This window comes from Nomascus leucogenys, chromosome 24 (genome assembly GCF_006542625.1).
Source record: "Nomascus leucogenys isolate Asia chromosome 24, Asia_NLE_v1, whole genome shotgun sequence".
NCBI lineage: Eukaryota > Metazoa > Chordata > Mammalia > Primates > Hylobatidae > Nomascus > Nomascus leucogenys.
The window spans coordinates 10,410,489-10,438,425 of NC_044404.1; the positions used below are offsets into that span (position 1 = coordinate 10,410,489).

The 27,937-nt window shown below is 59.1% G+C and overlaps 1 protein-coding gene across 2 annotated transcripts; it reads left to right on the forward strand.

Annotated features, from left to right (window-relative positions):
- Nucleotides 1-26,782, forward strand: TMEM201 (transmembrane protein 201). Of its 2 annotated transcripts, XR_004028463.1 has the most exons (12): nt 1-273; nt 7,063-7,183; nt 8,032-8,226; nt 9,622-9,798; nt 12,872-13,221; nt 13,840-14,043; nt 19,204-19,436; nt 21,798-21,869; nt 22,466-22,765; nt 22,974-23,032; nt 23,716-23,853; nt 24,931-26,782. XR_004028463.1 is itself a non-coding variant. In XM_030805684.1 (11 exons), the coding sequence occupies exons 1-11, from the start codon at nt 161-163 to the stop codon at nt 25,026-25,028; spliced, it is 2,001 nt and encodes a 666-aa protein (XP_030661544.1). In that variant the 5' UTR covers nt 1-160; the 3' UTR covers nt 25,029-26,782. The 2 variants fall into 2 exon arrangements, 1 of the variants encoding a protein (XP_030661544.1); XM_030805684.1 differs by lacking the exon at nt 22,974-23,032.
- The last annotated feature ends 1,155 nt before the right edge of the window (nt 26,783-27,937 follow it).

Sequence of the window (27,937 nt, forward strand, 5' to 3'; positions counted from 1 at the left end):
CACGGCGCGAGGAGGCGCGCGCCGCCGCCCCGCGTCCCGCCTGCGGCCCGCGCCCCCGGCGTCGCCGCCTCCTGCCCGCCTACCCGCCTACCCGCCTGCCCGCCTACCCGCCTGCCCGCCTGCCCGCCTGCCGGCCTGCTGTCCTTCCACGCGGAGAGCCATGGAGGGAGTGAGCGCGCTGCTGGCCCGCTGCCCCACGGCCGGCCTGGCCGGCGGCCTGGGGGTCACGGCGTGCGCCGCGGCCGGCGTGCTGCTCTACCGGATCGCGCGGAGGTGAGTGCACGGCTCGGCCCCACGCGGCCCTCTGCGCCGCCCGCCAGGCCCGCCCCCCGCCGCCCCGGCCCGCTGCCCCCCTCTGCCGGGACCCGGCCTGCCCGCGGGCGCGCGGAGACCCCCAGCGCGCGCCGCCGCCCCCCGAGACCCCAGGCGCGCGCCGCCGCCCCCCGAGACCGGGTTGGGACTGCAGTCGGGAAGCGGCTGCGGAGTCGAGGGGGCGGCGGGGACTCCGGGAACGTGGGGTGCGGGCGAGAGCGCCACGCGGGGGCAACAAACTTCCTCTGGGAGCCGCGCGGGGCTGGAGTCGGTGCGCGCGGGCCGCCCCTGCCCTCAGCCCCGTGCTGGGCCCCGGTGCACGGCGATACTGGCGATCGCGGCTGGCGCTTGCCGCTCGGCATGTGACGTCCCGGGTGTTTTCCTACACGCCTCACATCCGCGCGTTTCAGAGCCACAGCCCTTGCTTACACTAAAGCAGATGATGGACAGGGAGGCTGAGTAAATTGCTGTTAATGAGAAGAATCATGGTTTGATCTCATGCAGCCTGCAGGGCAGATCCCTAGGCTGGGCTGCCTCCCAGAGGTGGGCAAGGCCTGAGATGCCTCAAAACAGTTTAAGACGGGCCGGGGCCACCCTCATCCCTGCCCCGCTCACGGGCCATGCGGGCCCCCGGGTTCAGATCTGGCCTTTTTCATCGGCCTCCATCGCCAGGCATAAAAGCTTAGTGTCCTCTTACTTCATCAGAGCCTCGCAGGGAACTTACTGTTTTTCCACTTGATCCACCTTTCCAGAGGGCAGGGGGGAAATTGGGGTTGTGAGAACATCCTAGAAAGAGTGGATGGGTTTGCAGCTTCGGCAAGGGATGCAGTGAGCTCACACCCTTAGGTAAAAGGGGAGAAGGGACTTGCCCACTCAGCAGCAAGTGGCAGAGCTGGGGTTTGAACCCTGACCGTCTGGCTGGTCTGTTTGTTCTTCCTTAACCGGTACCGGTGCTGCTTCTCTCCTCCAGGGGGAAAACAGGGAAAAAGAAGTACAGGTGGTTGAGTCACAGAGGCTTCCCAGAGGAGGAAGGCATGGGAGGGACATCCGCTGTGTCTGGAGGATGGGCCAGATGTGACTGAGGAGGGTAGCTGGGGATTGAGTGACCCCAGCCCAGGAGTCCCTGACAACCCAAGTCTCTCCATGTCAGTTTCTGCTGGATTTCTGGAAGCTGAGCATCTGCAGGACCAGCTTGTCCAAGCCGGTGGTTTTATACCCAGGGGACCGAGGTCCAGAGACCTCAGGTGATTTGCTCAGATTCCCAGAGCATGTTGCCAGCTGAGCTGGTCCAGCACCCAGTGTTCTTCCTGAACAAAGCCGCCTCTCAGCTAACCCAGGATGGGGGGTGTTGCCCCAAGGATCAGAGCCTGGGCGAGGGGGTAGTCTCCCAGCCACACAGCACCTCTGTTGTGTTTATTGAGGCTGGACTTGGACTGGGTGGCTCACTGTGCCACACACTGCGGCTGTCCTCAGGGGTCCTGTCTCCCCTTCCTGCCCTGCTGGCCACAGCTCTCTATCTCCTGGAAACAAGAGTCTGGGGCCTTGGAGAGGTATTGGGCTAGCTAGTGCCAGGGGAACTAGGAGGGTGCCTGGAAGTCCTTTCATGCCCCTGACGACACCAGCGGGTCATGGTGTGGCATTGAGATCCTTGCTGATTGGGCTGAGAAGGGCCAGCCTTTCCCAGGATGCTTTAAGATGTCCTCATAGAGCACTGGGTTTCACCTGGAGGTCATAAATTGGCCACTGTCACGATTCAGAAGCCAGACCAACAAGAGGTTGAGCCTTCCTCCGAGGAGGAGAGTGCTGTGACAGCGGGGAACCAAGCATTGACTCTGGCTGCAGTGTGGGTTTTGAATGACCCTCGGGAGGGCATGTAAGGAGAGCTGTTTTTGGAAGGCGACTTGGCTGGGTGGGTGTTTGCAGGCTCAGCACAGAGGTGGACAGAGAGGAAGATGTAGAGGGAGCGGGCAGGTCAGCCCCACCTTGCGCTTTAGGACTGGCTGAAGCGCCTGGGAAGGAGGTTGCTTCTCTGAAGGACTGAGTCCTCCCACAGCCTCAGTCAGGGCCCGCCCTGGCTTCCCCACGCATGGAGTCCTCTCGCTTCCATGATTGTTACTGATGGGAGCAGTTGATGGCTGTAGGCACAGAACACTGTCTCCTTGTGAAACTGCCAGGACGGGCCCTACTGTTCTCCCATTTTACAGATGAGGAAACCAAAGCTTGGGGAGGTTGGGCTGCCTGCCCCACATCACCCGGCTGTTAAATGGCAGGGCCCTGCCTCGCACCAGAACTTCAGCTGCCAGCCCAGCTTCAACCTCTGGGTGCTCACGGAGCCCCTTGGCTGCTTCTCTGCACCCATGGGAAGCCACCACGGTCAGCACAGTTGGGGGGCAGATGCCCCAGTTTCACTTCCCTGTGTCCAGGCTGTCGTGAAGGCTGTGGCTTCCTAGGCCTCCCTGTCCCCTGGACGCTGCTGCTTGGGTGCCTGTCCTCAGCCCTCTTCAAACGATGCCCAGGATCGGTGCTCTGCCAGCACAGCCCCGCCTCCGGGGCTTTGTTGGTGTTTACTGGGATTGTCTCTGTTCTAGTGTTTGGGGACAAAGAGGATGCAGCCTTCCAGAGGATATGCAGCAGAGCCTCATTCTGGAAGTCAGAGTCCCCTGTAACGGCCCTTCCCGTTTCCAGGCTCACCCCTCCCACTCACTCTCCTGCTGCTGCACGCTCTCCCTGAGCAACCGCCGCACCCTGGGCACACATTGGGTGGTCCCCTCCCTCTGCCGTCTGCCCTGCTGGTGAGCACAGCTGTGCTTCAGGGCAACTGCAGATGCCCCGCTTATTGGCCTCTGTCCTGTGGCATCTGTCACCAGCTGCCCTGGGAGGTCGTCATTCTTGTCTTGCTCATGTTTGCATCTCTGCCAGCCTAGTGTGGTGCTTGCTTAACTGATGGGATGTTCCGCTCGCACCAGGCTGGAGTCTGACCCTAGAATGGTGGATTGGGGTGTTTTCCATCCTGATGTTGGAGTTGCTGCTGTGGATTCAAGTATGTTTTGCTTGGAGACGGGCTGGAGGCCCTGGCAGCGCTAAGTTCTGAGTTGCATATTGATGCTGCTGTCGCTGAAGCCCAGGAGGCCTCTTCTCTGGTCATTCTGGTTGAATGAGACACGGTGTTGCCCACTTAAGCAGGAAGTGCAGGCAAGGAGCTGCTTGGGAGGCTGGCCTCTGGCTCCCTGGCCCCTGAGGGAACCTGACTCTTACAGTCTTTCCAACCCCCCACTGGGGCCAGCACATAGTGTCCCAGGTCCTGAGCAATGTGCTAGGCCTCTGTCTGAGGAGGTGATGATTTCCCAGGGCTGGGCAGAGACTGGGAGATGGCCAGCCTGCTATAACCACTGAGCTCCCCAGGGCAGGGACCAAGCCCCATCCAGTGCCCCCTCTAGCAGGTGCCCCCTACCTGGTCCTTTCCTAGGCTGAGGACCCAGTGCTGGGCTCGCACCTAGAACAGAGCCCCTCCCACCTGCAGGGAATAGTGAGGCATCCTGCAGGAGCTTTGTTTTAATACATGTCCGTGCTCAGGGCTCTGGAGTGGTGTCATCATTAAGGACACGTGCCCGTCTTGTTTTCCCTCAGTGTGTATGTTGGGCTTGTGGATGGGGCAGGTACAGAGCGTGCAGCTGCCCTAGCTTTTTCTTAGGGACCCATCCCCCTCCGGGCTTCCTCAGGCTTCCCAGGGGCTCAGCATCGAGCTAGCAGGAGCTGGGAGAGTGGCCTCCAGGCCCTCGTGTCCACCCATCCAATGGGACCCATAGGGCCAGCTGCTGTCCCCCCAGAGCTGGGACCATTGTGGGCAGGGGACAGCCCCTCCAGGCCCGAGCTCCTCTCTTGCTTGTGTTGCAGGGACATTCTGTCATGTTACCTCAAACCTTGTCCACCAACTGTGGTTTGTCCCAGAGTCAAGTTAAGGACGGAGGTTGTTGGCTTGCAGAAGAGAAGTGGGCTGAGGGGTTTATCAGGGAAACTTGGGGGCTTCTTCCAGAGCAAAAGCAGAGGCAAGCATAGGCCAGGGGCCAGGAATGCCCCCACCTGCGTGGGGACCTTGTCCGAGCTGTGGACAGTGTTTCACATGCGGTCATGTGTCTGATGCCGCCGCGCTGGCGCCTGGGGGACCTGCAATTCATGCCTACCTCCCCATCGACCCCTGACCTACCTGCCTCTTGGGACCTTTCAGGGCTCGCCCCCAAAGGCACTGTGGAACAGGACCCCCTGGCAGGTAGGACCCGCCTGGCCAAAGTGGGTGGCAGCTGCTCTGGCCACGAGAGAGCCCACCCCCAACTCTAGCAGGGATTACCCAGGGCTGAGAGTGACAGGAGTTAGAGCTGCTGGCCCCAGGGACAAGGGCTAATCCCTTGCCTCCCCCTCCCCTTCCAGGCCGCCTCATTCTAGATCAGCGGAGCCATCTCCCTAGCAACAGAGCTGGAGATTCAGAATGGAAACATGACTTCCTGGGGTGGGCGGGGCTTCAGGCAGGCGCCCTGGACAGAAGCCACAGCCCCTGCTCAGCTGTCATTGGTCCCCCAGGCAGGCTCAAGGGTTGACCTTCCTTTTCAAACAGGATAAGAGAGCTGAGGGGCCCTCCGTGGGGATAGGAAGCCTGTCACCCAAAGGCAGCTGGGTGCAGAGCCTTGTCCAGCACAGGGCTCTGGGGGAGGGGGTCACACAAGCAGGTTATCACCCATCAGGATACGCCCCTGTGCACAGTTACAAAGAAGCCTGTAAAACAGGTAGTAATTAGCACAGAGAAGTCCACGTGGTTAGTTGCCCAGGAGTGCTAGATGTAGGCATCGCAGCAGAGCAGGTCTCCACATGCCCCAGAGCGAGTCTCCTTCCCTGGCTGTTGGGTAGTCGGCGCCCGGTGGCGCTGTCCTAATGCCAAGCACTGAGCGCCTCCTTGCATTCTCCCGTAGGGTCCTCACAGTGGCCTCTCCTGGGGCAGGGAGCTCCCTTTGACAGGTGAGGGATGAGACTGCGGCCCTAGAAGGCAGAGCTGCTCTCCAAGGCCGTGCCTGTTGCCGTGCTGCCTGCCCAGCTGGCTGGCTCCGTTTCGTCCCTGGTCTGCAGGCCTTGCCCACTGTCTCCGTGCTGTTGACAAGATGCAGCGGTCCTTGTCCTCTGTGAGGGCTTGGGCCTGTGCTGGGGCAGAGGGTGTGGGGTGAGAAGGGTGTGGGCCGAGGCTGCTAGGGGAGATCCCAGCTGCTCTTGTGGGCCCTGGGCCTTCCCCACAGGGCCTGGTCCCATCTCCCCTTCTCTCCCAAGCCTCCCCACCCTCCATGTAACTTGGCTTTTTTGCATACATACTCTAGGCCAGGCACTGTTAAGTGCGTCCCACGAGCAGTCCCTTGTGAGGGAGGTGCTTTTGTCCCCAGCTGACAGGTGATCACAGATCTCCCTTCATATGCCCCTGGTCAGGAGAAGGGGGTGGAGGGAGGGCTGGGCAGCAGCAGTGGTGTCAGAAGCGGGAGCCCTGCTTCCCAGGGCCCAGCCTCCCGCTCAGGCCCCTGGCCAGCCCGATGGGTTAGCGACAGAGCTGGCTCTTTGCAGAGCACAGCACCTTTCTGTCTTGTGTCACTGCATCCTTGCAGCATGCAGAAGCCGGGGGTGCTGTGGTTGCCCCCACTTCACAGATGTGGACACTGAGGCTGAGAGTACAGGAACTTCCCGGGGCTCAGTCCTCCTTTCTCTGAGCAGCGCCTCAGGATGAAAGGCCAGAGGGCCGTGCTCTCTGGTCCTGTGGACGGGGGGCCGTCTGTGCAGGGAGTGGCTACCCACTCTGGCAGGGGCCCAAGCGGTGTCCTCGAGCTGGAGGTGGCCCCGGGGGAGAGGTGGAGAGTCGGAGCAGCAAAGCCGGGGCCCCAGGGCTACCACAGCTGCTGCCCGTCACCCACATTGTTTCTGGATTTCCGGAACTGGGGGGGTTTTTTGGGCAGTGGCGATCTCTCTGCCCACCCCTCCCCAGTTTCCGTGTCCCACAGCCAATGAGGTGGGTAGAGGGGGGCCCAGAGCATAGATCCCCCAGTGTCTGGGCTGGGATTATCCCGAGGCCCCACCTGTCACCACACATGTAGCCAGCGAGGGCCACTGTCCCCTCCACCAGAGAGGGTTGGCCCCAGGCTGGGCAGCTGTCACTTGCTCCCTCCCCTCAGCCTCCTTGGCTCTCACATCCTGGGACTCTGTCTCTCTGGAGCACAGGAGGCCCCTTTCAATCTGGAAGCTCCCTGGGGCGCACCCTTTCTGCAGCCCAGGATCAAGGACCTCGTGGGGGAGGGGTGGTCCTAGAACCTGGTCCCAGTCAGCCCTGTGGTTTGGCCAGCCCTGGCCCCTGTTGTGCTCCATATGTGAGCCCCAGGCCACCAGGAGCTGGTTGCCCTGGGTCCTCTTGCGGCCACACTGGAGCCTAGGGATCTGGTGAGGCTCCAGCTGGCCTCCTCCCCTTGAAGACTGAGAAGCCCAGGTTGGCCGTGGCCTCCCTGTCTGGTCCTCCTGGGTGGACGCAGCCGCACCCAGTCTGCGTTCCTCTCCTTCAGAGCCCTTGTTCCTCCTGCTGTTCTGGGGCCAGCATCTCCAGCTTTTCCTCCCCAGATCCCAGATCCCACTCCCAGCACCCTTTCCCTGGTGGCCCTGGAGCAGGGCATGGAGGTCCCTCTCCAGCAGGGGCTGGGGTCTTCCAGGCCAACCCGCTCTTTCCTTGGTCCACAGGATGAAGCCAACGCACACGATGGTCAACTGCTGGTTCTGCAACCAGGATACGCTGGTGCCCTATGGGAACCGCAACTGCTGGGACTGTCCTCACTGCGAGCAGTACAACGGCTTCCAGGAGGTGTGGGTCGCTGGGAGGCGGACGGGTGGGCACGCGGGGGTGTGGATCTTGAGATTTGCACCTTGAGACCACCCTGTGTCCCTGCCCTGCCCTGGGGCTAGTGGGCCCCACACCCTCATACCCTGTCCTCTCCAGGCCCTGAGCATGGTGTTTCATGTACATTGTCTCACTCGATTCTCACCACTGCCCTGGCACTGTCCCCTCACTTGAGGAGGAACCCAGCACAGGGAGCCATGGCAGTTTGTCCAAGGCTGTACCACTAAAAGTGGCAGATTTGGGGTTCACACCCAGGTCTTTCTGGCTCTGCATCTCATTCTCTGTACTATGTCAGGGCTAGCAAACCTTTTCTGCAAAGGGCCAGATAGTATTTTAAGCTTTGGAAGCCATTTGGTCTCTGTCACAACTGCTAACCCTGCTGAGCCACCGTAGATAATACAAGAGTGAATTAGTCTGGCTGTGTTCTAATAAAACTTGATTGCAGAAACAGGCAGCTCATCCATGGGTCATAGCATGCTGTCCCCTGGACTAGACCAGGGTTTGCAGACTGAGTTCGGAGAGGGTAGGGCTCTGAGGACAGATGCTGGCTAGAGGTGTGTGGGTGGGCAGCGGGCCGCAGACCCTGCTGTGTGCTCAGGCTAGGTGGCTTCACTCGGCATCTGGGCCTTTGGGTTCCATGGAGATGTCTTGAGAAGAAAAGCAGCTGCTGTTTTGTGCAGAAGAAAAAAAAGAACGGAGATGTTTGAGATCTACCGTCACTTGCCTGGAGCAGGGCGGGCCCCCAGGGACATCACCAAGCCTGAGCCAGCTGGGAAGGCCTGCCTACCTCGAGTCCCACCTCTCTCCCGCAGAACGGCGACTACAACAAGCCAATCCCCGCCCAGTATTTAGAGCACCTGAACCACGTAGTGAGCAGCGCGCCCAGCCTGCGCGACCCTTCGCAGCCACAGCAGTGGGTGAGCAGCCAAGTCCTGCTGTGCAAGAGGTGCAACCACCACCAGACCACCAAGATCAAGCAGCTGGCCGCCTTTGCTCCCCGCGAGGAGGTGAGGCTGGGTTGGGAGGGCAGGGGTCCTGGCTGGGGCCGGGGATGCTTAGAGCAGCTGGGGGATAGGCACGTGCAGGGTGCTGGCTCTGGTCCTCTGGCCCCTGCTCTGCTAGACAGCGGCTTTTCTGTTCTGAGTGCCCAAAGGGGCCCCCTCATCCTGGCCACTGCCAGCACATTCCAGGATGTGTTAGTTCTTCCGACCCCGTTAGAGCTGAGCTGCTTCTCTCCGTGTCTTACAATCACTGCTATCTGGGTTCCAAGCCTAGGAACACCGTGGAAACCTCAGCACCTGCCAGTCCAGAGGAATTTGTCCCTGGGCAGAGGGAGGAAGGGACCTTGAGTTCCAGGTGGGGCCCCGTTGGACCCACTCTGTCCTGTTTCTCTGAATCAGCCTTGCCTGCTGATGGCCCCAGCAGTCTGCTGTGGGGTTGGTAGAGGATGCCACTGGCTTCTGGGAGGAGGAGGAAGCTAGAGATTGCTGAGAGGCTTGGCATTAGGAGCTGGGCTGAGCTGGGAGCCTCGCCTCGCCTGTACCCTCCATGGAGTCCAAGAGCCTTGCTTACTGGCTGCTCCTTCCTGCCCTCGGCCAGCCCAGGGGGTCCTGTCACCTCAAGAGGCAGGTCCGAGCTGGGGCCCAGAGACACTGGCTTTCCTGGGGTCCAGCCTGGGAGGGAGGGAGAACAGAGGTGAACTCAGGCCAAGGCAGGGATGGGGAACCTGCAGGAAGGGGAAGGCAGGGGTGCCTTGGCAGCCAGGCAGCTTTTTGGCATGCTTGGTCCCAGCAAGGAATCACACTCGACCCTCCCGGCCCTGCAGGCCAAAACGTTTGCTTCCTCAGAAACAGGGAGGGAGAGTTGCAGTGCTGCACGTCTAAGGGCTGGGAGGGAGGGGACTTGTTTTCTGGGCTATTTCAGAAGCTGAAAGAAACCTTCACCTGCCACAAAGAGAAAGAGACAGGCCTGGCCAGGGGCTCTAGTGTTCAAGCGGAAGGGCAGGCACCACAGTCTGGGTTGTCCATCCGCCCCACTCCAGGCAGTGTCAGCCCGCAGCCACCTTCCCCCATGTTCACCCACCTTGGAGCTCTGCGTCTGGGGAGCAGACCCTGAGCTCTTGGCCTGCGGGTGTGTCCCTGGAGCAACAGAACCTTGTTAGTGTCCCCATCACTGGTGGGCCCTGCCCTGGATTGGCTCTAACTCCCGGTAGCTCACATGGCTGTACACAGTGGGCATTTGTCCTGTTGGGCAGAGGGGAAGCAGGTTCAGAGTGGGGTTGACTTGCCCCCGGTCATCCCCTAGTAAGTGGCAGGTCAGGATCTGATTCCACGTCTGACCTGTAAGATGGAGGCAGCTCAGCCACCCCTGCAGACGCTGAGCCTGTTCCCCCCACCCCACAGGGCAGGTATGACGAGGAGGTCGAGGTGTACCGGCATCACCTGGAGCAGATGTACAAGCTGTGCCGGCCGTGCCAAGCAGCTGTGGAGTACTACATCAAGCACCAGAACCGCCAGCTGCGCGCCCTGCTGCTCAGCCACCAGTTCAAGCGCCGGGAGGCCGACCAGACCCACGCACAGGTGAGAGGCTGCGTCCACAGGACGGGGGTGGAGGCATTGAGTTTGTTCAGGAAACCCTCCCAGGAGGCTGGGCCCCAGTGACCAGAAGGTAGCTCTTCAGAGCTGAGCCCCTTTATTTTTATTTTATTTTATTTTATTTTATTTTTGAGATAAAGTTTTGCTGGGATTACAGGCATGCGCCACCACGCCTGGTTAATTTTGTATTTTTAGTAGAAACGGGGTTTCTCTGTGTTGGTCAGGCTGGTCTCGAGCTCCCGATCTCTGGTGATCCGCCTGCCTTGGCCTCCCAAAGTGCTGGGATTACAGGCGTGAGCCACTGCACCTGTCCTTTTTTTTTTTTTTTTTTTTTTTTTGAGACGGAGTCTTGCTCTGTCACCCAGGCTGGAGTGCAGTGGCGCAATCTCGGCTCACTGCAAGCTCCGCCTCCCAGGTTCACGCCATTCTCCTGCCTCAGCCTCTCCGAGTAGCTGGGACTACAGGCGCCCGCCACCACGCCCAGCTAATTTTTTGTATTTTTAGTAGAGACGGGGTTTCACCGTGGTCTCGATCTCCTGACCTCGTGATCCGCCCGCCTCGGCCTCCCAAAGTGCTGGGATTACAAGCGTGAGCCACCGCGCCCGGCCCTTTTTTTTTTTAAACAGAGTCTTGCTCTGTCACCCAGGCTGGAGTGCAGTGGCACGATCTCGGCTCACTATCACCTTGCCTCCCAGGTTCAAACGATTCTCCCGTCTCAGCCTCCCGAGTAGCTGGGATTACAGGCACCCGCCATCATGCCCAGCTAATTTTTATATTTTTGTAGAGATGGGGTTTCACTATGTTGGCCAGACTTGTCTTGAACTCCTGACCTCAGGTGATCCTCCCACCTCGGCCTCCCAAAGTGTTGGGATTACAGGCGTGAGCCACCATGCCCAGCCTTTTATTTATTTTTAAATTTTATTTTTTGAGACAGAGTTTCGCACTGTCCCCCAGGCTGGAGTGAAGTGGCGTGATCTCGGCTCACTACAACCTCCTCCTCTCTGGTTCAAGCAATTCTCCTGCCTCAGCCTCCTGAGTAGCTGGGATTACAGGCACGTGTCACCACAGCTGACTAATATTTATATTTTAGTAGAGACGAGATTTCACCCTGTTGCTCAGGCTGGTCTTGAACTCTTGAACTCCTGACATCAAATGATCCACCCGCCTTGGCCTCCCAAAGTGCTGGGAGTACAGGCGTGAGCCACCACACCCAGCCTCCAAATAACTTTCCATCATTTTGTCAAGTACTCACCAAAAATTCCTATTGTGAGTTTTTTTGTTTGTTTGTTTTTGTTTTTGAGACGGAGTCTCGCTCTGTCGCCCAGACTGAAGTGCAGTGGCGCGATCTCAGCTCACTGCAAGCTCCACCTCCCAGGTTCACACCATTCTCCTGCCTCAGCCTCCCGAGTAGCTGGGACTACAGGCACCTGGCTAATTTTTTGTATTTTTAGTAGAGACGGGTTTTCACCGTGGTCTCAATCTCCTGACCTCATGATCCGCCCGCCTCGGCCTCCCAAAATGCTGACATTACAGGCGTGAGCCACTGTGCCAGGCCCCTATTGTGATTTTAATTGGAACTGACATAAATGGACAGATAACTGTGGCAAAAATTAACCTTAAAAGTACAGTAGTAAGTTATTCAGACTAGGAACAAGGCAGTTAGAATGAGAACCAAAGGCCCCAGGAGAGGGTCCACCTGGTGCCTTGCTGTGCAGACATGTGGCAGGGCAGAGGTGTCATGGCTGTGTCCCAGCGCAGACTGGAAACCACATATCAATCAGACCCAGGTCACATCTAGAGACACAAGGGGTGGATAGGAGTTTCTTTGTAGGGGTAGATTTTACTATTTAACCTCTTTGCTACCATATCAGATTTTTTAAACAACTAGAATGTTCTATCAACTGAGTACTATGATAAAAATTAGTTTTAGCCAGATGGTCTTGGGCTCAAACCCTGGAGCCACTGCATACCAGGTGTGGGCTTTCTACGTGGCCGTGTGCAAGTTTCTCAGCTTCCCTGAGCATGGTTTCCACAGCTGTAAGTGGGTCCAGGGCGGCCGGGTGCGGTGGCTCACGCTTGTAATCCCAGCACTTTGGGAGGCCGAGGCGGGCAGATCACGAGGTCAGGAGATCGAGACCACGGTGAAACCCCGTCTCTACTAAAAATACAAAAAAAATAGCCGGGCGTGGTGGCGGGCGCCTGTAGTCCCAGCTACTTGGAGAGGCTGAGGCAGGAGAATGGCGTGAACCCGAGAGGTGGAGCTTTCAGTGAGCCGAGACTGCGCCACTGCACTCCAGCCTGGGCGACAGAGCGAGACTCCGTTTCAAAAAAAAAAAAAAAAAAAATTTGGGGCCAGGGCTTGGAGTGCACCACCAGGGCTGCTAGGAGGGCGAATGCAAGTGCCAGGAAAGTGCTGAGAAACAGGAGGGCCACCCCAAAACCCATGCTCAGATACGCACATAACAAATGCATGGTGACACCAGTCACTCTGCCGGGCCCCTGGCTGATGACATGAAGGGGCCTGGGGAGCAGGGTAGGGAGGTGGCCCCATGGGCATGTTGCTTCCCCAGAGTAAAGGGGCTCAACTTGGCTGGGCATGGTGGCTCGCACCTGTAATCCCAGCACTTTGGGAGGCCAAGGCTGGTGGATCACCTGTGGCCAGGAGTTCAAGACCAGCCTGGCCAACATGGTAAAACCCCATCTCTACAAAAAAAATATAAAAATTAGCTGGGTGTGGTGGTGGGCGCCTGTAATCCCAGCTACTGTGGAGACTGGGGCAGGAGAATCGCTTGAACCCAGGAGGAAGAGGTTGAAGTGAGCCAAAATAAGGTCACTACAATATGGAAAGTCTTCTTTAAAAGGAGAAGGGTGGTAGAGCAGCACTCCTCCCCACCCAGAAGTGAGGCAGGCCAGTGGAACTGAGTAGTGAGTTTTTGAACCAAGCCCAGGATGTGTGGCAACATGGGTCCGGCCAGAACCCTGCACAGAGTGGCACCGGTGATGGCTGGGGGTGGCTCTGTGGCCATCTCACTAACCTGCCTCTCTTCCTCCTTTGCAGAACTTCTCCTCCGCCGTTAAGTCCCCGGTCCAGGTCATCCTGCTCCGTGCCCTCGCCTTCCTGGCCTGCGCCTTCCTACTGACCACCGCACTGTATGGGGCCAGCGAACACTTCGCCCCAGGCACCACTGTGCCCCTGGCCCTGCCACCTGGTGGCAATGGCTCAGCCACACCTGACAATGGCACTGCCCCTGGGGCCGAGGGCTGGCGGCAGCTGCTGGGCCTGCTCCCCGAGCACATGGCGGAGAAGCTGTGTGAGGCCTGGGCCTTCGGGCAGAGCCACCAGACGGGCGTCGTGGCACTGGGCTTGCTCACCTGCCTGCTGGCAATGCTGCTGGCTGGCCGCATCAGGTGTGCATGGGGCCAGGGCCAGGAGTTGGCGGGTGGGGGACTGTGTGCTGGATTACTGTCTAGGGCGGTGGCCGAGAGACCCCATTGGGTGCACAGCCCTAGGCTGAACTCCACCATGTCACTGGTACAAGGCTTGGTCCCGGGGGCTGGGAGTCGTAGGTGAGGTGAGGCTGCACAGCAGACGCCCTCTGAGCCAGCCCCGTGCACACCCACTGTGAGCTGGGCCTGGTTGCCTCCTCTCTCCTCCTCGGGCTCTGTCAAGTCAGGATGACGATAACCACCTGCCTCCTGGGTTGTGGGGGCTCACATGGGAGGCTCTGGGGTTCCCTGAGTGGGAGCGTGTCCTGTGAGTGCTGTGTCCCCGTCGCCCCTGCTCACCAACTCAGAGGAATTTTCCTTAGCCCTGTTACAGGCTGGAACTTACAGGCTGAGGAGAAACACTGACCCACCTGCTCGGAGCCGGGTAGCGTGTGAGTGTGAGGGGATTCTGAGCCCGCGCTCTCTCCTGGCTCTGGACTCTCTGAGCAGGGCCAGGTATAGACAGAGGAGGCAGGAAGGAAGGCGTGGACCCAGGAGGTCTTGTCCTCCCCTGGGGTGACCCCGCTGCTTCCCTTTCAGGCTCCGGAGGATCGACGCCTTCTGCACCTGCCTGTGGGCCCTGCTGCTGGGGGTGCACCTGGCTGAGCAGCACCTGCAGGCCGCCTCGCCCAGCTGGCTAGACACGCTCAAGTTCAGCACCACATCTTTGTGCTGCCTGGTTGGCTTCACGGCAGCTGTGGCCACAAGGAAGGCGACAGGCCCGCGGAGGTTCCGGCCCCGAAGGTCAGAGAAGCAGCCATGACTGCGGGGGGAGGACACGCGGATGCTCAGGCCCAGGCTTTGCCAGGTCTGAAGCGGGCCCCTCTCTGTCCTGCCTCTTTTCACCTGCTCACGCCCTCCCACCCCCACGCTACAGCCCCGGGTCCTGGCCCAGTCCCTCCACTGCCTCGAAGAGTCAGTCTGCCCCACCTTTTCCTTTCCGGCACTACCAGCCATCCCCGAGTGCCCTGTAGCCACTCACCACTGCTGCCACCTCTCTGGCCAATGGCCCTTTCACTGGCCTGGTGACTGGAATGTGGGCAGCACCCACACAGGCTCTGGCCCGTGGCTTCCTGCTGGCAGCTCCAGGCACCCCCCTCTCACCACGCCATTTCCTGGCTCTGACACTGTTGGGTGAGGGTCCTGGTCCTGCTGTCTTCCCTTCTGAGCTCCTGCACAGGGGTGGTGACAGTGGCTGCAGGCTGGGCCCCTGGCATGCCCTGACGGTGCAGCGGAGTGAGGCTGGGGCAGCACAGAGCCCCAGCCTCACCCCTGAGGAGCACCTGTGGTCTGTCCCCTTGGTCCTGCTTGTGGCTGGACCAGCCCTGCAGGAGGTGGTGGAGCCGTGAAGGAGGCAGAGCTGCAGCTCTGTCTGCTGCTTGGCCTCCTGCTCCGAGACCTTCCCGAGTCCCCGGGAATGGAGATTGCAGTTCTTGGGCCCAGCCTGGCCTTCGCCATGAGTTTGGGGAGCGAGACCCCGCCTGAGACGGGCAGTAGGAGCCTGTGCTGACCTTGGGGAATCTGAGCTTTTCCAAGGGTAAGGGGCCCAGGGTATGCAGGTCTTCAGTGACATCAGGTCGTTGTCATCCTGTCCCTCCCTGACCTGTCACGAGCCTCCCCAGGTGCCTGCTCGCCATGGCCCAGCGCCACTCTGCCCTCCGACTCAGGTGAGGGGGCAGCCCACAGACCTGCTGCTCAGTAGCAGGGCCTGGCCAGGCCCCTGCTGTTCCCAGCCTCAGTTTACCATCTATGAAATGAGGTGGACCCCTCTCCAGAGCCCTTGGGTGCCAGCTCAGTGGGTGTGGGGATCACATGAAGTGGCTCATGAGGACACACTCTGGAAGTCGAGGGGCTGCCACGTGCAGAGGAAGTTCCCAGCCTGGGGGCTTTATCCAGGGGTCCCAGTCGAGAGTGGCCCGAAGCCGTCCCCCACCGGGCATGTTCCCTCTGGCTGCCCACTCCCTCGGGGCCCGCATGTCCTGCCACTCGCCATTCTGAGCACGAGTTCACCTTCCAGATGTGGCCAGGGTGTGCCAGCTCCTCTCTCCTGTGCATTGGAACCCGGGGGAGGCAAGAGCAGATCACAGGTGCATGAGGGTTACACCCGCCACCTGGGTCTGCCGGGATGGGTTAGGGGGGTGGGTGCCAGGCCTCACTGCTGTGAATCTGCCACGCCTGGGGGTCCTAGAGGCTGCCCCACCCCAGTGATTGGGTAGCAGCTCACATCCCACCCAGCTTCACGAGTGAGGAGCCCAGGTGCGTTGGGAGACCCTCCGGGGCTTCTGTGGCCTCTGTGCCCGATTACCTGTGTGGCTTCAGACAAGGCCCCAGCGTTACTGGGCTCAGCTTGTTGTTCTGTGTGGAGCGTGAGATGAGAAAACCCCTCTGAAAAGATGTGGTCGGGGCCACGCTTCCCACTGGTTCTGCAGTGAGGAGTGGGGGCGGGTGAGCCGAAGCGGCCCCCAGTGCTGTCTACCTGAGGGGCAGGGGACCGCCTGCCTGTCCACTCACGCCACCCCCCCAGCCCACAAAGAGCCCATCTGAGAGAAGGACGTGGCGGAGCCAGGACGGGAAGGCGTCCTGTCGGCTGGCCATGCTGTTGCTTGCGTCTCGAATCTTCGGTTCTCGAGGAAGTGTTGACAGTGTGATGCTAATTTCTGCTTTTCTTGGCATTGGGTAGAAGCAGGACATCTGTGTGTATGTGTGTATTTAAATTAGATTATTTATAATAACCAGAGCCAGCCCTCGCGCTGGCCAGGATCCTCCTGCCGAGCTGATGTCGCTCCTGCCCTCTGCCGGGGTCCGGAACGACACCTCAGGAGGAAGCTCTCAGCAGAGTGAGGATTCCTGCCTTTTTTAGAGTTTTGTGTGACTTTTTAAATTATCCATGTGTCCCTTAAAGTTTCACTGCGTGGAGAAAATTCCAGCACCTTCAAGTGTTGTGGCAACAGCTGAGAGAGTGCAGGCACCACTGTGTTGTGGCTTGTTGACTGGGAATGTGTCACCCCTGCCAGGGAACTCTTCTCCTCGGAGGGGACTTGGGATGGCCATCAGACCTTCTAGGGTCCGGCTGGGGTCATCCTAGGTACGGGTGACTGTCCCTGAGACATAAGCGAGGTAGATTCAGCCATCCTCACCCTCAGACTTGAGGTCCCCGCCCAGGCCAAGCAGGCCCCCTGTACCCCTTGCCTGGGAGCAAACCGCCAGGACGCAGCCTCCACGCCGCACCTGCCACACCCCACCCTGCCCAGGAAGGAACCCGTGACCTTTCTGTCTGTGACTGTTGCTGAGTCTCTGTCTCATGTCGTAGAATTGTGGATAATTGTCTAGTGACCCTCTCATCACTGTAACCGTCGCGCCTGGCCTAGATGTCGTGTTTTGGATGCTGTGTTTTCAATAAATGCCTCTGGGGCCCTGCTTTTACCCGCTGGCGTCAGGTGCCGCGTCTTTCTTCTTTTTTCTTTCTTTCAGAAGGGCTCTGTGCCAGGGCTGGGGTGGGCGGCTGTGTTTGGGGTACAGACACGTCCACAGGAGTCAGGTTTGGGAGCCAGTGACAGTGACACCGGCTGGCTCGGGGCCCAGCTCGCCTCGCTCGCCTTTGCTGGATCATGTTTTTTCCGTCTCAATAAACTGCTGCTTAAAACGTGGTCTCTCTCCTTCCACTCCTGACGTGGGCTGGGATTGGGTCGGAGAAGACCAGACATCTCCCCTTGGTGTCAGATGAGCGTATCCGCGCCGGCACTTCCCAGAGCCAAGCATCCAGGCCTGATCCTGGCCTCTTAGTCCCTCTCCGAGACGTGGTTTGAGGGCACAGGGCAGTCGGGGGTCTCTCACCAAAGGAAATGTCAGCACCTTTGGAGTTCTCCAGGGCCCAACAGATTGGGCTCCTTTAGCTGGCAGAGGCTCGCTGGGGCCCCTGTACAGAGCCCAGCCCTGTGAGCGATTTACGAGGTCTTGCTCGTTGAGTGATGTTCCCACATATCACAGTGAGGGAGTCAAACTGCGAAGGAACTCCCCACAGCACCATCGTCAGTGGCACCAAACTGGGAACAACAGCACCTGTGCCAGGTGGCCAGGAGATTCAGCTTTTAAGCACTGAGGCAGCCCTGGGTGGTGTGAGCAGGAGCTGGGAAAAGTGGGGATGCACTGGCAAGACCCAGCCACTCCTGCTGGAGCCCACCCTTCGGGGCCAGGAGCTGCGCAGCCCATCTGACCTCCTCATACCCACAGCCCACTAGGACCCTCCTTTCATGCGTGCCCCAACGGTACTCGCAGGTCACTGGGGGACCTGGTCACCCTTGGCTGACTCTTGGCTATGTCTGTGCTGCCGGGCAGGGTGGGCACAGGAAGCCCAGGGCAGAGCCCTGCCCCACAAACTCCCTCCCATAGAGGGTCATGCCCCAAGGTCCCAGCAACACCTTCACTGCCCCTGCCTAAAGGTGCCCTCAGGGTCATTCCCTGAAGTCGCTGCGCTGTCCTGCCAAATGGAATCAGAATTCTAACATGACAACACAAAATCTCGTCTTCTGTGTAGAGGTGGAGCCTTCCCTGGATTCTTGGGGGCAAGCAGCAGGCGCTGGGCCTCGGAATCACAGGTCAGTGGGCGGAACACGGATGTGTCCAGTCCGGCTGACCAGGCCCTTCCCCAGGGTCCCCAGCTCAGCTCCTGCCTTGATGCCCACATTCACCAAACATGGCCTCGCCTTTGGTTCCGAAGTCCAGGTGGCCTCCTGGCACCTTGGAAGGCATTAGAAAGGTTACATGATTCTCCGGGAAGTCAACAGCTGGCCCCACGCTTTCCTTATAAAACTTTTTTAGAGGGAAAGTAGCTGGGAGGTTGGTGGCGCGCGGCTTGGCTAGTGATCCCCGAGCATTCAGTCATGCTGGGCACAGGTCCCTTAGCCAGCCCCTGGCTCCTGCAGGGCGTGGGCCAGCCTGCCCGCTCACCAGCACGTTGTCCACTGGGCTCATTTGTCCCTTGGCACCGAGGTAAGGCTGGACCCCCGGAGCTCCGTCCAGACGGTGGACTAATGTATTAACTGCCTCTGTCCCTCTCTTCCCTCTGTAATTGGGTGCCTTAATCAGAAGCATGGTTGACGTTCTGGCGTGGGGCCATCGGGTCCTGTTGTGTGATTTGTACCATCTCAAGTTAAAGAGACACTGTCACCTTCTGTCTTTCGGGCAGCCTTGCGGTCGTGGATGGGTCTCTTCTAAGTTCGGTTTTGGCGTCCCGTGAGAGCCTCTTCCAGGGGATTCCAAGGCCTGGCTGCCCCCCAGTTCTGCTCTACCAGGAACTTCAAAGGAGTTTCCAGAGTGCAAGGCCAGAGAGCAGGAGGCAGCCTCCTAAGGGCAGAGCTATGGGAGGACTTCCAGGAATCACACCTAGGAACAGAGGGTGCCCAGAGCCGTGCTGGGGCCCGACTTCCTGTGATCCAGGCCTGTCTGGGAGATGAGCCAGGGTGTCCCTGAGCCCGGCCGCTCTGTGGGAAGGCTCGGCACAGAACAAGAAGTGGCAAGGAGTCCAAGTCCATTAACCTTCATTGAGTGCCTGGCACGGGGCTGGGCATTTTTGCTTCAAGGTGAAAGGGTTGGCATGAGGTTGGCAAAGGCGACAGTGTCACTTTAATACCGAGACTCGTAGTGGAGATAGTTTGCTGTGAGCCGAGGGGGTAGGAGGGGGCATGCGGGGAGGGCCGGGTCTTGCTGGCACCTCCCAGCCACCCGCTCCTAATGGCGTGAATGTGGTCGGATTGCTTTTCTGCTTTAACTAACGCACGCCTCCTCTGGGACCTCAGCTGAGGCCCCCACCTTGCACTGTGGGAGAGGGGTGGGACCCACTGCAAGGCTGCCTCCAGGACCTCCCGCTGACCCTCTTCTTGTCCCGTGCCTGACGGGCCCTTGCAGGTTCTTCCCGGGAGACTCTGCCGGCCTTTTCCCCACCAGCCCCAGCTTGGCCATCCCTCACCCGAGTGTCGGAGGCTCTCCAGCGTCTCTGTTCATCCCCAGCCCGCCCAGCTTCCTGCCCCTCGCCAGCCAGCAGCTCTTCCGGTCTCCTCGACGGGCCTCACCCTCCTCATTGCCCGGCCGCCTCAGCCGGGCCCTCTCTCTGGGAACCATACCCTCTCTGACTCGAGCAGGTAAGAGGTGCCCAGGCATTGGCAGACAGTCAGGGCTGGGGGCAGCTGGGACAGAACTGTGGATGGGTACATAGTGTAGGGAAGGCCGGGAGTGGTTAGTGTTCCTGCTACAGAGACAGGCAGCACAGAGCTTTGAGCCTCAGTTTCCCCCCAAAGAAATGGGGCTAGCTAGGAATAGGTGCCTTTAATCCCAGCACTTTGGGAGGCCCAAGGTGGGAGGATGGCTTGAGGCTAGGAGTTCAAGACCAGCCTGGGCAACATAGGGAGACGCTGTCTCTACAAAAAAATTGTTTTAATTAACTGGGCATGGTGGCGTGCACCTATAGTCCCAGCTATTTAGGCTGAGGTGGGAGGATCGGTTGAACCCAGAAGTTGGAAGCTGCAGTGAGCTATGATTACACCACTGCATTCCACCATGGGCGACAGAGCAAGACCCTGTCTCAAAAAAAATAAAAATAAAGTGCCCAGAATTGCCATATCATCTGGGAACCCCAGCATGGCCCCTTAGTCCCAGCTCTAGTGACATGACCTTGGGTAAATGTGTGCACCGTGCTGTGCCCTAATCTTTTCCGCTAAAATTGCAACATGCCCCTCAGCAAAGGGGGCCACTCTAGTTATTCTAGGGGAGGAGATGCTGATACCAGCCAAGGCCCCTCTCCTCTTGTGCGGTTAGAGGTTAGAGGGCAGGCCATTTTGCACACACTCCACGGTTTATATTAGGATGCTTTTGCTTTTCCCGTAAGCAGAGATACCCCCCTATTTTCAGGGCACTCCAGCCTGGTGGCACTTGAATGAAACTTGGGGTGGGAGGTGCCAGGAGCAGCCCTGCCCTGGGCCTGAGCACGCCGAGTAAACTCTGTGCGCACTGACCAAGGTGTCAGAGCTCAGGGACTTCTGTGTCAAGCCCCTTGGGAGGGGAGCATGGCAATCCCAGGGCCAGTTCAGGCCTCCAAGGCAGGGCCTTCCGCCCACAGAGAACAGGCAATCTCCCTGTTGAGGCTCAAGGCAGGGACACAGTAGCGACCTGTCTGAGGTGGCAGCAGAGGTCTTGGGGCACAAGCTTGTCTTGGAGTGTCCGGTGACAGATGGGACCCCAGTCTCCATTGCCAGAAGGTGGGTCGTGGGGAGAAGCCCAGTCTCCATCACCAGAGGGTGGGTCGGGGGGAGAAGCCTGGTCTCCATTGCCAGAGGGTGGGTCGGGAGGAGAAGCCTGGTCTCCATCGCCAGAGGGTGGGTCGGGGGCAGGAGTTCCTGCAGGGCTTTGGCTTATGTATTCAGAGACCCGCTGGACCGGGCTCAGGCGCTGGGGCCAGAATCCAGCTTGCTGTCTCCCTGTCTGTCCTCAGTCCGCTTCTCTGCCTCACGCCTCATCCCTGTGTCCTGCAGCCCATGCCCAGCAGGAAGACGGCCTCTCCCAGCATCCATAGAATGGGCTCTAGAAGGACCCTGGTTGGCATGCTGGGTTCTTGTGACCACCCTTATCCAGCCTATCCCCTGGCCTCGGGAGGGGAGGGTTATCTGCATGCTGCGACAGACCCTTCAGAGCCCACAGATGGCAACAGGACATGAGGCAGTCCCCGGGTCCCACATTCAGCTCTCAGCCAGCCACTTGGAATTGGGGCCCCTGCCCTTGGGGTGCATGCGCCTGATTTAGGAAAAGGCAGCGTGGTTGGTGATCCCGTGGGTTGAAAGTTGAAAGTACAGGCAGTTGGGGTCTGCAATTAGTGGAGAAAGTGGGACTAGATGGCTGGAAAAGCAGGCCCTTGTGTGGGAAGAAGGGCGTGGAACGAGGAGTGGACAATATGCCTGGTGCCGACTCTTCTCACCACCTGCTGTGAGCCTCAGTTTCCTTTTTTTTTTTTTTTTTTGTGAGACGGAGTCTCGCTCTGTCGCCCAGGCTGGAGTGCAGTGGCGTCATCTCAGCTCCCTGCAACCTCCGCCTCCCAGGTTCAAGTGATTCTCCTGCCTCAGCCTCCTGGGTAGCTGGGACTACAGGCACCTGCCACCACGCCCAGCTAATTTCTTGTATTTTCAGTAGAGACGGGGTTTCACCATATTAGCCAGGATGGTCTCAGTCTCCTGACCTCGTGATCTGATCTGCCTATCTCAGCCTCCCAAAGTGCTGGGATTACAGGCGTGAGCCACCGCGCCCAGCCGGAGCGTCAGTTTCTTTATCTGCAAAAAGGGAACGTGCCCAGCACCCCTCAGACGGCAGTCCAAGGGATCCGTGAGCACTTGTGTTTTCATGAAAGCACATTTGTAAAGAGCAAAGCCTGGATTGGGATTTCGGCAGAGCATTTATGGGGGCCTCTGCACGTCATCCACAGGCCTGACATGTCACCCGCTTCTCTCTGTCTCCAGACTCGGGCTATCTGTTCAGCGGTAGCCGCCCACCATCTCAGGTGTCTCGATCTGGGGAGTTTCCTGTTTCAGGTGAGGAGGACGGAGAACTAAGGGGGGGACGGGGCAGCATGAGGCCCGGGCGTTCCAGAGCACGGTGGTTTGTGTGAGCTTTGGGGTCAGACAGACCCCAAGTGTGTGTTCACATCTCAGCCCTGGGCAAGTGACCTACACACCTGTGCCTCAGTTTCCTCTTGCGTGAAATGGGAATGACAGTCACTAGGATCAGATGGTACCATGCTGCTCTGCTGTCCTCAGCAGCAGTCACGGCTGGAGCTGGTGCACCAGGTGCCAGCTGGCAGCAAGGCCTCAGGTGAGCTGGCCTTGTACCTCCAGGGTTTGCTGCTATCTGGCCTTGCTGTCAGCTGATGGTGCCCGGGGCTTTGGATGGAAATCAAGGGCAGGAGGCCATGGCTGAGGCTCTGGGATCTCTCCCCTCCCTCAGGTGCCTGGTAGAGGGCAGCCCTCTCCTCCTTCAGCTTTGCAGCAGGACTTCGCCCTGTCCCCAGTCTCTGCACCTTTCCTGTCTTCCTGGGTTAATAGAAGAAAGCCCCCAGAAATGAAATAGCGCGTCGTAGCATTGCCGTGACAGGAGCCCACGTTCACATCATCTTCCTCCCCCTCTCCAGATTACTTCTCTCTGCTGTCGGGGAGCTGCCCCTCCTCCCCACTCCCTTCCCCAGCGCCTTCCGTGGCCGGCTCGGTGGCCTCCAGCTCCGGCTCTCTGCGCCACCGCAGGCCCCTCATCAGCCCTGCCCGGCTCAACCTGAAGGGACAGAAGCTGCTGCTGTTCCCGTCACCCACTGGAGAGGCCCCCACCACGCCCAGCAGCTCCGATGAGCACTCTCCTCACAACGGCAGCCTCTTCACCATGGAGCCGCCCCAGGTTCCCCGGAAGCCGCCCCTGCAGGACATGAAGCACGCCCTGGGTACGGCCTTCTGACCGCCCCGAGGGGCCGTGGGAGGGCCTCTGCTGCCAAGAGGCCTGGCTGTGCGGCGGTGGGGGGGCTCATCCTTGCTCTGACCCAGTGTGCGCCTTCCCACCCTGGAGCTCTAGGTACCCCATTCCGGCTCTGGTGACTCGAACCCTCTGGGACATTGACCTCTAATGGCTGATTTCAGTTTCTCCTTTTGCAGTTGACCTTCAGGGTCCTCTGTTCCTTGGAACAGATCGAAAACACATCACACATTGCCAGGTGCGTGTGGCCACAGATAGTTTCACTCAAATGGTGCTGTACTGCAAAGCATTTAAAATTTTTAAAGTTAGCCCCCAACCTTTAAAACCTACAACTTTCAACTTTCACATGAATTTGTAGATTTCCTTTTTTTTTTTTTTTTTTTTGAGATAGAGTCTCACTCTGTCGCCCAGACTGGAGTGCAGTGGCGTGATCTTGACTCACTGCAACCTCCTCCTCCAGGGTTCAAGAGATTCTCCTGCCTCAGCCTCCCGAGTAGCTGGGACTGCAGGTGTGTGCCACCATGCCTGGCTAATTTTTGTATTTTTAGTAGAGACGGGATTTCACCATGTTTCCCAGGCTGGTCTTGAAGTCCTGATCTCAAGTGACCCACCCATCTTGGCTTCCGAAAGTGCTGGGATCACAGGCATGGGCCACTGTGCCCAGCCTCGAATGTTTAGATTTCCCATGTCTCTTAACGATGTCAGAGATCTGGTCACCTTGGGCCTGAATACTGGCAGACAGACGTGGCGGGACAGTTGAGCAAGGACCTCGCCCCCCACTGTCCGGGGTGGATGAGTGGCTTGGGACAGGCTGGCTCACCACTTCTGACAACTGTCTTTAGAGTGGAAGTGCAGCTGCCCCATGTCTGTCCCTGGAGGGAGCCGTGAGCACCACTGAGATGCACACCCTTCTCTCTGCAGACCTGAGATCCAAGCTGGAAAGAGGCAGCGCCTGCAGCAACCGCTCCATCAAGAAAGAGGACGACTCTTCCCAGTCATCTACCTGTGTGGTGGACACCACCACCAGGGGCTGCTCGGAGGAGGCCGCCACCTGGAGAGGTCTGCACCCTGAGGTGCGGGAGGGGAGGGGGGTGGGCACGCATCCGAAGCCACCATCTCCCCCTGGTGGGTCCAGAGTGCTGACAGAAAGAATCTTCCAGGACATTGCGCTCCCTGAGTGGCCGACAAGTAACCCACCTGGCGCCTCTGAATCCAGGGTCAGGGACTCAGCAGACGGCACTCTCACTCTTGGGATTTGGGCCCAGATCTGCACTATTCCAGTAGCTTCTGGCCCCAGGCAGCTATTTAAATTAACTGAATTAAAATTAAATAAAGTTTGAAATGTAGTTCTTGCGCTGCACTAGCCACATTTCAAGTGCTCAGTAGGCACCTATGGCCTGTGGCTGCCATTTAGGACACATACCGAAGGCTGCCATCCTGGCCAGAAGTGCCCAGAGAGCCTGGGCACGCTGGGGCTGCAGCCTGCACCGGGTGCCGAGCTGCCTGGCTCAGATCCCAGGTTCTCTGCTCACTAACCCTGGGGCTCAGGGGCAAGAGACCAGATCTGTGGTCCACATCGTCACTCCCTGGGTGGGGAGGAGGAGGTGTGTGTTGAGGGAGATGAACAGATCAGCAAGCAGGGCTTTTCCTGGGCAGGTCATTTTGCACTGACTCTCAAAGCCAGTGCTGCCCCAGGCTGGAGGGTGGCCCAGCAGCTTGGAGGCCTTGGTGAGAACGCAGGCTGTGCACGTGGCAGGTGGACCTGGGTTGACTGCTTATTCCTTTGGAGGCCTGGACGGGGTGCTCCTGTTCCCAGCCCCCATGACCTCATCTGTAAAGTGGCCATTGTCACTGCCTCATCGCCCAGGCCCCAGCTCATGACAGCCCAGCCCACGGCCTTCCTGGCGGCTCAGGGTTAGGAAAAGCTATGCCTTCAGGGAGGCAGGGATGGGGGGTCTTTCCTGCTAGGGAAGCCATTGGCCAAGAGAAGAATTGGGGGTGAGCCTCACCAGTCTCGGGGAGTACCATGGGCAGAGCCTTGAGCTCCCCACAAACTGCATGCTCTAGGGGGCTGCTCAGCTGCACAGCGACCCCACCCACACACACATGTTCTGACCGGGTCTCTCTGCTTTGCAGGTCGTTTCGGCCCTTCCCTGGTCCGGGGCCTCCTGGCCGTGAGCTTGGCCGCCAACGCCCTCTTCACCTCGGCGTTTCTGTACCAGAGCCTGCGCTGACCCACCATTGGAGCCCCTCGGAGGGGAGCAACCCTGTGCCTGCTGCTTCACCACTGCCGGCCTCAGGACCCTCCCTGGAGGGGCTGCCACCTCTGCCCTCATCTCCAGGGCCTTGACCTCACTGGACTGTGACTGTCCTCAGGACACCTGCCCCTCCTCACCTAACGGACTGCAGGGCTGAGCGTGTGTCTGAGGTCACACTCTCTGCCCGCCCACCTCCTTGGCTGACATCGGTTGTGTTTGGTGCTGACACTCTGATCCCGAAGCCAGGGAGCCCCAAGGGGCTGCATGACACTGGGGTGCCCCACACGGTTCAGCCCTGCCTGGCAAGGAAGCCAGTACTACTGTAACTGCAGCAGGAGCTGCCCGGCCTGCCTTCCGGCCCCACGCCCACAGGCGTGGTCACATCTTTGTACTGTATTCCCCTGTCCCACCTGGGGCGACCTCAGAGCCCCACTAAGCTGAAGGCCCCCTGGGGGAGGGGGAAGCATGGTCCTTATCATCTGCCCTGTCTTGCCCCTTCCTGTGGAGTGGGCAGAAGGGCACCCGGGATCCTCAGAGCTCCCAGGTCTCAGCAGCCAAAGGCCCAGCTGGGCCTCCAGGACCAGCGCAAGCCCCTGCCCCACCCTCCCCTGCCAGATGCCCCCCGCTTTGTGACCTCTGTTGACCTTCCTGGAAGCAGCCCCATTACCCTGAGAATGCGGAGAGCCCTGGCCCACCTCGCCCTGTGTTTCCAGGCCTGCACGTCTGGTCCTTCAGCTGCGCATGGAACTGCAGGGCAGGCTGGCGGGGGGCCTTCGGATCTCAGATGAGACTGCACCCCTTCGCCCACCCTACTGGGCACCTGCCTCCCTTCAGCCCCTGAGAACCCCATCTTCCCCTGCTTCTCCTGCCCACTCCCCTGCTGGGGCTCCTTGCTGGCATTGAGGAGGGGCCTTCCTGATGCTGTGAGGCAGCGGGGAGGGACTGTGCGCCCGTGGCTATCAGAGCCCCTCCGCTGTCCCGCCCTGGGCCTCGGACATGGGCCTGGGGCAGTGTGTGTCTGCTGGTCATGTGCTGGTGCCAGTTGGTGAGGAATCAGCTGTCTCGGTGGATTCTGAGACTCACTGTGGGGCAGGAAGAAGGGTCTTCACTCTGCCATTCAGGGATAAAGTTTAATTTTATTTTTCTACACATTTTGCCAGGTCAGGCATTTTGCTAGTAAGCAGGATGCCCCCAACTCTCCCTGCCATGGAGGATTCATTTTTTTAAGCTTTGGGTGCTTTTTTAATACTTTTTTTTTAATGTGGGGAAGGAGCTTGCTCTGACGTCACCCTCCTCTCCCCTGACTCCTGTCCTGAGAGCTGTGGATGCTCCCTCCTGCCCTGCCCACCCCTGAAACATGGGGAACGGGGGCCCCAGGACAGCGTCAGGACTTTTGAGTCCAGCTGCCAGCAATGGTTCCAACTCGGAGGCAGCGCCTTGCGGTCCCCATTTTTGTATAGCAGGCGTGTGTGTGTCGAGGTTTTTTATTTTTTGCTTAACCAAACTCCATTCCCAAATGCACATCGTCTCTGGCTCTGAGGGCACTCCCTCCTCTCAGCCGGGCAGCCTGGCATCTCCTGCCCAGACCTGCGGCCCCAGCGTCCCCCAGAGCCAGGGGACAGGCCCGGCAGGAGGGGGTTTTATGTTTTGTTTCAAACAGAAAACACAACCTTATTTTTCTTTACAAAAGCAAAAAAGGAAACCAAAAAAGATACAGCCTTTGAATGATGCCTGCTGGCTGTCTGTATTCATTTGCTTGGGCAGCTCGGGCCCTCCAGGTAGGGTAGGGTCCCTGCTAAGGGGGCTCTCATCCACTTTCTCTTTCCTCTTCAGTGGGGGGCTCTGGGGTTGGGGTGGCCACAGTGTGACCGGACAGTGTCCCTGGAGGGGCTTAGGGATTTGGACGGGAGACTCGCTGCCTGGCTGAGCCTGGGCTGGAAGGACACCCCAGAGTTTGCTGTGCAGAGAAAAGGGGTATCCAGGCAGGAAGCGCTCAGCTCAGCTCTTCAGAAAAGTCTGAGCCCACCAGCTGTCCCTGACCGTCCTTGCCCCTGGCTGCAGGGACCAGAGTCAGGTTGTGAAAAAGACCTCATCTTCCTCAGAGAGGGCTTGGAGCTGCTGCACGGCTCCATGCTGAGGCGGCGGGGATGGGGAGTGGCCGGGGCATCACAGCACAAGCTCTGGGGTCACCTTTCTGGTGACTGGATCTGCATTTCTGTTGGCTTCAGTTTGACACGGGAGTAACAGGACGGCCATCCAGGGATGACATGGGGACCCTTAAGCCACAGCACAATGCCGAGGGAGCTCTACCAAGGTGGGCTGTCATTCTGGCCCAGTGCCCAGCGGGCAGGAGGACCACAGCCAGCGAGCAGGGGCGCCGGCTCCCAGGGGCCAGCAGGACCGAGCTGAACCAGACCCTGAGGGCAGATGAGGGTGCAGGGCTGGGCCGGCTCCCCATCAGGAGCTGCCTGCAGCGGGAGCCACAAACGCCTCTGAGCTCACTGACCTCGGGTCCTCAAGATGTTGGGAACATCATGTTTAAACTTGAGGCTCAGACATCCAGCAGCCCATTCAGCTCCTACCCCGGCCTGGCGAGGAGAGGCCAAGAGAGGGCAGCAGCGAGCCGAGTGCCGTCAGCTGTGAGGGTTCTCCCCAACTTGGGAGCACCGGTAGTAACGCCATCTATGGTTTTCTTATCAAAAGGTAACACATTTATGTAGAAAACCTAGAAATAGAAGTGAGCAAAAAAGAAAATGCCTCATAATCCTGGCATTAAGATATTGGCGTTTCTTCTTTGTGGTGGTTTTGTTTGAGACAGGGTCTCACTGTCCCCCAGGCTGGAGTACAGTGATGCAATCATAGCTCACTGCAGCCTCAGCCTCAGG